Below are 11,265 nucleotides of genomic sequence, written 5' to 3'. Positions count from 1 at the left end.
AAAAAAAAAAAAAAAAAAAAAAAAGAATGGATAAAATTGACAGCACTCGGAGTTAAACCTTATTAACACCATCATAGATGTAGTTAATTATAGTTTCTAAATGCTTCTGGTTACTGGAACAGTTTTACAGCTCCACCCATCTATGGGGAAGACATCACATTTTGTCTCCCCTGCCATTAGAGGGCTCCGGCCACACAGCTGGTGAAAGCCTGATGTCACCTTGCGTTCCTCTAGAAATAAAAGGTGCATAATGGTGCTGTACATCAAGTGTGAAGGATGTGCCCTACTTTGTGAACTTTTGTAGTAGAACTAAGCCTGATGTCACCTTGCGTTCCTCTAGAAATAAAAGGTGCATTATGGTGCTGTACATCAAGTGTGAAGGATGTGCCCTACTTTGTGAACTTTTGTAGTAGAACTAAACTGATGAAGGTATTTTGGTGAGAAAATTTTTGCTAACATTCCCACAAAGCTGGCTAGTGGGTCGAAAATCTGAATTCTAAGTTTTGTAATTAATTGAATGACCGTGAGTGAGTATTACCTAATTATTCCTTTTCCTATTTTTAGGTTCCTTTTGCAATAAGTAGCTATTTTCCCAAACGTGTTCTATAGAACATTATTATAAAGCTCCTCTGGAAGAACTTTTAGGGGTCCAAGACTAAATGAATTAAGGAAATATATTAGATCCTTCTTTACGAAATGCACAATGTGTAGCCGAATATTAAAGACACTAAGAAGTCTTACAGGAAAGAAACCCTTAAATATTTTGAACCCATTTCTTGACATCTCTAGGAACTGTGTCCACCCTGGGAACCTCTATTAGCTGCTGTCCAAGGTTATAAACATATCTAGATGTAGTTCTAATAAAAAGTGTTGTTGTATACAAATAAGTTATTTCATACATGGCACTTTAATTTGTAATACCAGTGTGGAATCTTCTTAAGGAAATACTGGAAATAAAAACCTTTAGTTCTACAGTATTCTAGTGCTCATGGATTTTTAAACACAACACAGAGAAGAGTTGTTTTGTCCTATGAATACCAAAACTTTGGTTTGGAATTATTGGTTAAAAAAAGGCAGAGTCAAAAGTTTTCTTTCTTTTCTGGATTTCTATCCAGTATCTTAGATTTATCCAGAATGTTTCTACAAATTACAGTTTGATGTTAGTCAATCTTTATATTCAACACATGTTTTCTTTAGTATAATTTCAGCTATTGTTGGTTCAAATATATGTAGATCATCAGGGACATTTTATATTTATTATGCATAAAATAATGCTTGGCTTCCTGAAAAGAAAGTTCAGAGGAAAATCAAGGTGTCTTCATCTTATTTGTAGGATGGGTGCTGCAGATAATATATATAAAGGACGGAGTACATTTATGGAAGAACTGACTGACACAGCAGAAATAATTAGAAAAGCAACATCACAGTCCTTGGTTATCTTGGATGAATTGGGAAGAGGGACGAGCACCCATGATGGAATTGCCATTGCTTATGCTACACTTGAGTATTTTATTAGACATGTAAGTATCGTGCATACCTTTTTGTACATGGATAGTACATACCATACAAATTATTTCCTGACCTCTGTCTCAAATATTTCAAGTTATCTATAATTGTTATAATTGACTCCTTCACTGCAGTTGATCATTGGAATGCTATACACTTAACTCAGATAGTTTGACCCTAAATAGTGTTTCTAGTTGTTTGATGTGTCTCCCTTTCTTTTTCTGAAGCAAAATAAACCTAGTTGTAGGAGAAGGATCTCCTTGGCAATATTTCTACCCAGAGCTGTATCTTGTTATCCTTGGCAAACTCTAAATCAAGAACAGGGACCTACAGCCCAGTTCCTTACGGAAAGACAAGGAAAGTGCTATTTCTACTCTATGAAATACTTTTTTCAGTGATATCCTAAGACCTCAGCATAAAACCTGTGATCTCATCTCTCTGCGTCTCCCTCTGTTTCAGTAACATCACTCCTTTGATGCATATCTTTTTTCCAAGTGCATTTTAAAGCTTCTCAGTTTGAAATTTTGTATCTGTCAAACTTTCCGTCCCTGTCGTCTCCATCAAATGTTCCTTCTTATTTACTCTCTCTGTCTTGTTCATTTTGGTCTCTGCCTTTCTTTCTCATAGCACTGGCCCCTGAGCCTTCTCTCTTCTTCAGTCTTTCTGTTTCTGTTTTTTCCCCCATTTTCTTGCTCTTCTCCTTGTCTCCGTGTCTTCGCCCCATTTTCATTTCTTCCTCTCTTCCTTATAAATACTCAATAAAAGCATATTTTCTTACTCATCTTTCTTTCCAAGAAACAATACAAAAATATAATTCCTTTTTCTGTAAACTTTCGTGGACCTCCATTTTTTTGGGTTTTTTTGTTTTGTTTTATCGTTAAAGTATAATTTTCATTTTATTTTTTTCCAGAAGATAATTTTCCTTCAGTCCATAAGGACTCAGCTCCTTATATGGGCTTTGGTGGAGGTCATAGGGCAGCACCTGCAGGTCTAAATTGGGGTGAGGGTGTTTGGTCCTTCTGCGCTTCATGAGATTGACCTCTGACCACCTTGCTGTTTAATGGCCCCACTCACGTGGTGATACAGTTTCACATGCAACTTGGATGCATGCAAATGTCTGAGACACTCTGGACATGTTCCTGATGGCTATGGTCTCTACAGTGTTTTGAACGAAGAACTTCTTAATGGCCTTGACGTTGGGTGTGCATGTAGCACGGTTTGTGCAGCAAATAGGCTGTATGTGGCCATGACCCTTTCTACCACAACTATTGTTCCTTCCTTTTCCTTGTCATCTTTGAAGGGAAGACCCAAAAGAAACTCATATTTTGTTTAAACACTTATTTAGATTACATAGATAGTGATGACATGTTTTCTTCTTTAAAATGGGTACTTTGTTTTCTCTAAAAAACAAAACACTTTCTGTTTTTAATTTATTTGCAGAAAAGATACAGCTCAGGAACTTTAAAAAAATTATTATAGAAACTACATATCACAGAAATTTCAGTAAAGTCCCATCATTGCCTCCAAAACACATTTTAAACATTAATTTAAAAAGCTTCAGTAACAAATTATGACAGAACTGAATTTGTCACCTTTGAGTTTGATTTCATTGCTTCTACTATATAGCAGTTTATCAGTTACTATGACTGCATTACAAATTACCCCAAACCTTAGTGGCTGAAAACAACAATAATCATTTATTATCTATCACGGTATCTGGGGGTGAGAAATTCAGGAGCAGCTTAGCTGTGTGGTTTTGACTAAGGGTCGCTCTTGAGATTGCAGTCAGGTTATCAGCCAGGACAGCTGTCATCCAAAGGCTTGACTGGAGCTACAGGATTTCTTTCTAATGTGGCTCACTCGCATGGCTCCTAGGTTGGTGCTGGCAGTTAGCCAGGGCCCTTCTTTCCTTTCTCTGGGTCTCTTCACAGGGATGCTTGAGTATCCTTATGGAGTGGGGTACAGCTTCCCCCAGAGGAAACAATCCAACAGGCCAAGGTAGAAGCAGTAATGCATTTTATGATGTAGACTCAGAAGTCATGCACTGTCACTGCCTTTATACTCTCTTGACCACACAGGCCAGCCCTGATTCAGTGTATGTAGACACTACTCAAGAGCATAAACACTGGGAGGCAGATATCTTCAGAGCTATCTTGGAGGCTGGCCACTATAAGCAGTATGATATTTTAAAAATTCATTTCAGAACCTTCAGTCACAAATTATGACAATTGAATTTGTCACTTCTCTTTTCATTGCCTTTACTATATTGTGGGTTTTTGATATCTTAAATGTTAATGAAGTAGTTGTTATTTTTAGATAAGATTCTACAGGAACAGGAGACCTAAGCTTTTTTTTTTTTTCCCCCCCTTGGAATAAACTTTATTTCTTAGAGCAGTTTTAGGTTCACAGCAGAATTGAGAGGAGATTGATACAGAGATTTCCCATATACCCCCCACTCATGCATATCCTACTCTGTTATTAATGTCCCCCACCAGAGTGGTACATTTGTTACAGTTGATGAACCCACACATGTTTATCACCCACAGACCATAGTTAACTTTAGGGTTCACTCTTAATGTTGTACATTTTATGGGTTTGGTCAAATGTGTAATGATACATTTCCACCATTATGGTATCAGACTATTTTCACTGCCCTAGAAATCCTCTGTGCTCCACCTGTTCATCTTTCCTCCCTGCAGCCCCTGGAAAACACTGATTCTTTTACTGTCTTCATAGTTTTGCCTTTTCAGAATGTCATATAGTTGGAATCATATAGTATGTAACCTTTTGAGATTGATACAGAGATTTCCCATATACCCCCCACTCACGCATATCCTACTCTGTTATTAATATCCCCCACCAGAGTGGTACATTTGTTACAGTTGATGAACCCACACATGTTTATCACCCACAGACCATAGTTAACTTTAGGGTTCACTCTTAATGTTGTACATTTTATGGGTTTGGTCAAATGTGTAATGATACATTTCCACCATTATGGTATCAGACTATTTTCACTGCCCTAGAAATCCTCTGTGCTCCACCTGTTCATCTTTCCTCCCTGCAGCCCCTGGAAAACACTGATTCTTTTACTGTCTTCATAGTTTTGCCTTTTCAGAATGTCATATAGTTGGAATCATATAGTATGTAACCTTTTTGGATTGGCTTCTTTCAATTAGTAATGTGCATTTACATTCCCTCCATGTCTTTTTATATCTTTATACCTCATTTCTTGTTAGTGCTGAATATTATTCCATTGTCTGGATGTACCATAGTTTATTTATACTTTCACCTAACCGAAGAACATCTTGATTGTTTCCAAGTTTTGGCAATTGTGGATAATGATGCTATTAACATCCTTGTGCAGGTTTTTGTGTGACATACGTTTTCAACTCCTTTGGGTAGATACCAGGGAGCTCAGTTGCTGGATCATATGGTAAGAGTATCTTCAGTTTTGTAGGAACAGCTAAACCATCTTCCAAAGTATTTGTACCGTTTTTCATTTCCACTAGCAGTGAATGAGAGTTCCTGTTGTTCCACATGTTTAAATAGTCTGAAAAGCAGATCAGTCTTTGGCCAATTTTTTATTCTAGTTGTTTGTTTTCTTATTGCTGAGTTTTAAGAGTTCATTATGTATTTTGGATAATAATCCTTTATCAGATGGTGTCTTTTGCAAATATTTTCTCCCAGTCTGTGGCTTGTCTTCTCATTCCCTTCACATTGTCCTTTGCAGAGCAGAATAATTTTAATGGAGTTCAGCTTTTACCAGTTTTTTTTTTATGACTCATGAGTTGGGGTTATATCTAAAAATTCATTGCTAAACCAAATCTAGATTTTTTTCCCCCATGTTATCTTCTAGAAGTTGTATAGTTTTGTATTTTACATGTAAGTCTGTGATCTATTTTGAGTTAAGTTTTGTAAAATGTGTAAGGTGTTTGTCTTTGGGGTTATATCTAAAAATTCATTGCTAAACCAAATCTAGATTTTTTTCCCCCATGTTATCTTCTAGAAGTTGTATAGTTTTGTGTTTTACATGTAAGTCTGTGATCTATTTTGAGTTAAGTTTTGTAAAATGTGTAAGGTGTTTGTCTAGTTTCATTATTTTGCATGTGGATGTCCAGTTGTTCCAGCACTATTTGCTGTCTAGTTTCATTATTTTGCATGTGGATGTCCAGTTGTTCCAGCACTATTTGCTGAAAAGATTATCTTTGCTCCATTGTACAAGTGTACTTCAAAAAGTTCATAGAAAAATAGAATTAAAAGATAAAATATGAATTCTTCCATGAACTTTTTGAAGTACCCTCATATTGTATGCTTTTGCCCTTTTCTCAAAGGTCAGTTGACTCTGTTTACGTGGGTCTATTTCTGGGCTCTTTTTTCTGTTCCATTGATCTATATGTCTGTTCTTTCTCCAGTACCACACTGTCTTGATTACTGTAGCTTTATAGTAAGTTTTGTGTGTGTGTGTGTAAAAGAGTAAAATATTTTTATTATTATTTTTTTTTTATTTTTTTATTTTTTGAGAAAAATGTGTGATAGAGGTATTGGCAAAGGCTTGATGGGATCAAAACTGGGCAAGATTTTTTTCAAGCCAGCATGCTCCAGTTTTGTAGTACAGCTGGAGAATAGTAGCCACCATTGAAGATTGCATTAAAACCCACAGGACAGGTTGGAGCTACCACCACACTCCTGGAACATAGTATTCAGCAGAACTGACAGGACTTCCTGCTCTGGGAAGTAGCCTCGGAAGGAGGGAGCCAGCGCAGCTGGGTCTGTAGTGAAGCAGGATAGGTGAAAGCAGGAGGAGGTAGAGTGGAAGCTAACTCCTCTGGGTACAGAGGGTATGGGCCCACACTTCGGGGCTACTGAGGTGAAGTGCAGGCATTGTGAGCTGATTTGGCTCTCTGGCAGCTAACTGAGATAGTGTTGGATAGAGGAGTAGTGGGGTTTGGAGGTTCTACTAGTTTGTTCTTGGCCATCTTCGTTTGCCTTAGTAAACACTAGTTATACTGTTTGCAGATGCCATTCAAAGCATTCTTTGCATCTTCAGCTTCTGAGAGACTGTCGACACTAGGAAAACTACAAGCTGCTTAAATGTGAGCTTTTTAAGAACTCTCTTAGCCTTAAATAGTCTGAAAAGCAGATAGAGCTCCTGAGGTTGGCCTTGTTCAGGGTGTTCTACCTTCTCAGCATTGCTGCCATCATTCATCTTCCTGGTCCTTCCTCACCATGCAGGGCTGGGCACCCACCCACTTTTGCCTTCCCTGGGCACCAGGGCTCCCTTGGGTGGGCACCTTGGGCTGTGGGGGCTGGAGCCTGGGCAGCGGGAGCTTGGGCTCTGGCTCCCATGTTGCAGTGAGACTGCAGCAGCTGGCAGCTCAGGAAGTATGAGGGAGAGATGGGGCAGGGGGAGGGCCCAGCCACTAGATCAGGGGACAAAGACCTATAGTAAGTCTTGAACTCAGGTAAAGTCAGTCTTCCAACTTTTTTCTTCTTCACTATTACGTTAGCTGTTCTTTTATTGTTTGTTTGGCGGGGGGAGTTGTTTATTTTTTTGCCTCTTCAAATAGATGTTACAATCGATTTGTTAATACCCATTAAATACCTTGCTGGGATTTTGTTTTGGATTACTTTGAATCTATAGATCAAGACAGGAAGAACTGACATTTTGACAATATTGAGGCTTGCCATCCATGAACATGGAATATCTCTCTATTTGTTTAGCTCTTCTCTGATTTCTTTTATCAGGTTTTCATCATATAGATTTTATACATATTTCGTTAGATTTATATTAAGTATTTTATTTTTGGGGGTGCTAATATAAATGGTATTGTGTTTTTAATTTTAAATTCCACTTCTTTATTGCTGATATAGAGGAAAGCAATTTACTTTGTATACTAACCTTAGTTTCTACAACACGCTATAATTATTTATTCTAGTTTTTTGGTCAATTCTTTTCGATTTTCTACATAGGCAATCTGGTCACTGAAAATAAAGAGAGTTTTATTTCTTTCTTCCCAATCTGTATCCCTTTTATTTCCTATTCTGGTCTTACTGCATTAGCTAGGACTTCCAGTGTGATGTTGAAAAGGAGTGAGAGGCAATATCCTTGGCTGTTCCTTTTATTCTAGTTTTTTGGTCAATTCTTTTCGATTTTCTACATAGGCAATCTTGTCACTGAAAATAAAGAGAGTTTTATTTCTTTCTTCCCAATCTGTATCCCTTTTATTTCCTATTCTGGTCTTACTGCGTTAGCTAGGACTTCCAGTGTGATGTTGAAAAGGAGTGAGAGGCAATATCCTTGGCTGTTCCTCATCTTAGTGTTTCCCGCCATAATGCTGAGTTGCTCACGGTTAAGTATGATGTTAGCTATAGGTTTTTTGTAAATATTCCTTATCAAGTTGAGGAAGTGCTCTGTTCCTAGTTTACTGAGAGTTTTTATCATGAATGGTATTGGATTTTGTCACGTTTTCTCTGTATCTATTGATATGATCATGTGAGTTTTTTTTTTTTTTTAGCTTGTTGATATGTAAAGGATTACATTAACTGATTTTCAAATGTTGAGCCGGCCTTGCATACCTGGGGTAAATCCCACTTAGTCATGCTCTGTTATTCTTTTTTATACATTGTTGGATTCAGTTTGCTAATATTTTGTTGAGAATATTTGCATCTATGTTAATGACAGATATTAGTCTGTAGTTTTCTTATAATGTCTGAGAGAGTAAGTTGGAAGAACACACTGTCTTTCCTCTCCACACTTACTAAGTAACAAGGAACACGCAACATAGAAGACTGACATCTGTGACCAAATGTGTGGGGATTAGCAGTTCTTCAGCATACACCAGCAAGGTGTCCTTCAACTCAATTCCAACACTGTCTGCCTGGAGATAGCATCAGATTGCATAGGGTGAGTGCTCAGACTCCAATATTGCCCACCTCTTCAGTTGCCAGTTGAAAGTTCAAGACTCTGAAACTTCTGACCAACCATCTATAAATCAGGATTCCCACAACCTTCTCCTTAGATTCAATTAGTTTGCTCACTGGCTCATAGAACTCAGGGAAACACATACTTATATGTTTGCCAGTTTATCATAAAGAATATTACAAAAGACACAAATAAAAAGATGCATAGTAGGGAGAGGTATGGGTAAAGGGGATGCAAAGTTTCCATGCCCTCCCCAGGTGTGCCACCCTCTAGGAACCTCCACATATTCAGCTATCCATAAGCTCTCCAAATCTAGGCCTCTTGGGTTTTATGGAAGCTTCATTACATAGTCATATTGATTAAATCATTGGCCACTGATGATCAACTTAACCTTCAGCCCTTCTCCCCTCCCTGGAGGTTGAAGGGTGGGACTGAAAGTCCTGCCTTGGTCTTTCCTGTGACCAGCCCCCATTCTGAAGCCACCTAGGGGCTGCCAACCATCATTAGATTATGAAAAGACTCATGTCTTTGGAGATTCTAAGGATTTCAGGAGTTGAGTGTCAGGAGACAGAGATGAAGACCAAATATATATTTTCACAATATCACAATGTCTTTCTTTAGTTTTGGTTTTAGGGTAATGCTGATTTTATAGAATGAGTTAGGAAGTATTCCTTCTGCTTCTATTCTGTGAAAGAGATTGTAGAGAATTGGCATAGTTTCTGTTTTAAATCCTTGGTAGAAATGACTAGTGAAGCCTTTTGGGCCTAGTGCTTTCTGTTTTGGAATGTTATTAATTATTGATTCAACTTCTTTGGTAGATAGAGGCCTATTCAGATTTCCTACTTCTTGTGTGTGTTTTGGCAGATTGTGTATTTTAAGGAATTGTCTTTCAAGGAATTCTCACCTAGGTTATCAAATTTGTGGGCATAGAGTTGTTCATAGTATTTCTTTATTATCCTTTTATCATCCATGGGATGTATGGTGTTGTCTCTGTTTTCATTTCTGATATTGGTTATGTGTGTCATCTCTCTTATTTTCTTAATTAGCCTGGCTAGAGGAATATCAATTTTGTTGATCTTTTCAAAGAAACAGCTTTTGGTTCCATTGATTTTTGCCATTGCTTTCTTGTTTTAATTTTACTGATTTCTGCTCTAATTTTTATTATTTCTTTTCATCTGTTTACTTTGATTTTAATTGGCTCTGTTCTTTCTAGAGTGCTAGGGTAGAACTTAGATTATTGACTTTAGGTGTTTCTTTTCTAATATATGTATTCAATGTATAAATTTCCCTCCAAGTACTGCATTTGCTGCTTCCCACGTAAGGTGCATTTTTTGTTTTTATTTAATTAAACATTTTTTAATTTCTTTTGAGATTTTTTTTTCTTTGACCTATATGTTATTTGGAAATGTGTTCTTTAATCTCCATGTATTTGGCTGGGGGGTTTTCAGTTATCTTTCTATCACTGATTTCTAATTCAATTTCATTGTAGTCTGAGAACAGACATTGTATGATTTCTCTCTTCTTTTAAATTTTTTAAGGTGGTTTTATAGCACAGAATGTTATCTATATTGGTATGTTCCATATTAGCTTGAGATGAATGTGTATTCAGCCGTTCTAGCACATAGATGACAATTATATCAGTTGATTGAGATTTCTGTTGAGTTCAGCTATATCTTTGCTGGTTTTCTGCCTGCTAGATCTGTCCATTTTTGATGGAGGGGTGTTGACATCTCCAACTATAATAGTGCATTTATCTGTCTCTCTTGTAGTTCTATCAGGTTGGCCTCATGTACAGGCATACCTTGGAGACATTGTAGGTTTGGTTCTAGACCACCTCAATGAAGTGAGTCACACAAATTTTATGGTGTCCTCATGCATGTAAAAGTTATGTTTATGCTATACTGTAGTTGATAAAGTATGCAATAGCATTATGTCTAAAAACAGTAATGTACATACCTTAATTTAAAAATTCTTTGTTGCTAAAAAATGGTAGCAGTCATCTGAGTCTTCATCAAGTCATGATCTTTTTGCCAGTGGAGGGGCTTACGTCAGTGTTGATGGCTGCTGACAGATAGGGTGGTGGTTGCTGAAGGTTGGGGTGGTTGTGGCAAGTTCTTTTTTTTTATTTATTTCTTCATTTATTTATTTATTTATCTTAATTTTATTTTGTCGATATACAATGTGGTTGATTATAGTGGCCCATTACCGAAACCCCCCTCCCTCCTCCCTCCCACCCAACAATGTCCTTTCTGTTTGTTCTTAATTTTATTTTGTCGATACACAATGTGGTTGATTATAGTGGCCCATTACCGAAACCCCCCTCCCTCCTCCCTCCTTCCGCTCCTCCCTCCCACCCAACAATGTCCTTTCTGTTTGCTTATCATATCAACTTCAAGGAGTTGTAGTTGATAAGTCTTCTTCCCCCACCCCCCCGGTTTTTTTGTGTGTGCGTGTGTGTGAATTTATTTATTTATTTTTAGTTCCCACCAATAAGTGAGAACATGTGGTATTTCTCTTTCTGTGCCTGACTTGTTTCACTTAATATAATTCTCTCAAGGTCCATCCATGTTGTTGCAAATGGCAGTATTTCATTCGTTTTTATAGCTGAGTAGTATTCCATTGTGTAGATATACCACAATTTCCATACCCACTCATCCGATGATGGACATTTGGGCTGGTTCCAACTCTTGGCCACCGTAAAGAGTGCTGCGATGAACATTGGGGAACAGGTATACCTTCGACTTGATGCTTTCCACTGCTCTGGTATATTCCCAGCTGGGTCATATGGCAGATCTATCTGCAATTGTTTGAGGTACCTCCATACCATTTTCCAT

The 11,265-nt window shown here is 37.6% G+C and overlaps 1 protein-coding gene and 1 pseudogene across 1 annotated transcript in view; one reads left to right on the top strand and one right to left on the bottom strand.

The window, feature by feature from the left end:
* MSH3 (mutS homolog 3) overlaps nucleotides 1-11,265 on the top strand; it is a 207,466-nt gene that overhangs the window by 171,746 nt on the left and 24,455 nt on the right. Inside the window, exon 21 of the mRNA XM_008566613.1 lies at nucleotides 1,334-1,520. Within this exon, the coding sequence (XP_008564835.1) occupies nucleotides 1,334-1,520 (187 nt within the window). The remainder of the gene's footprint in view (nucleotides 1-1,333; nucleotides 1,521-11,265) is intronic.
* Nucleotides 6,210-6,715, bottom strand: LOC103585602 (annotated as a pseudogene).

This window comes from Galeopterus variegatus, unplaced genomic scaffold (genome assembly GCF_000696425.1).
Source record: "Galeopterus variegatus unplaced genomic scaffold, G_variegatus-3.0.2 Scaffold254, whole genome shotgun sequence".
In the NCBI taxonomy this organism is placed as follows: Eukaryota; Metazoa; Chordata; class Mammalia; order Dermoptera; family Cynocephalidae; genus Galeopterus; species Galeopterus variegatus.
Note: the sequence above shows the minus strand (reverse complement) of the source record. Positions and strands in the feature narration are given on the sequence as shown.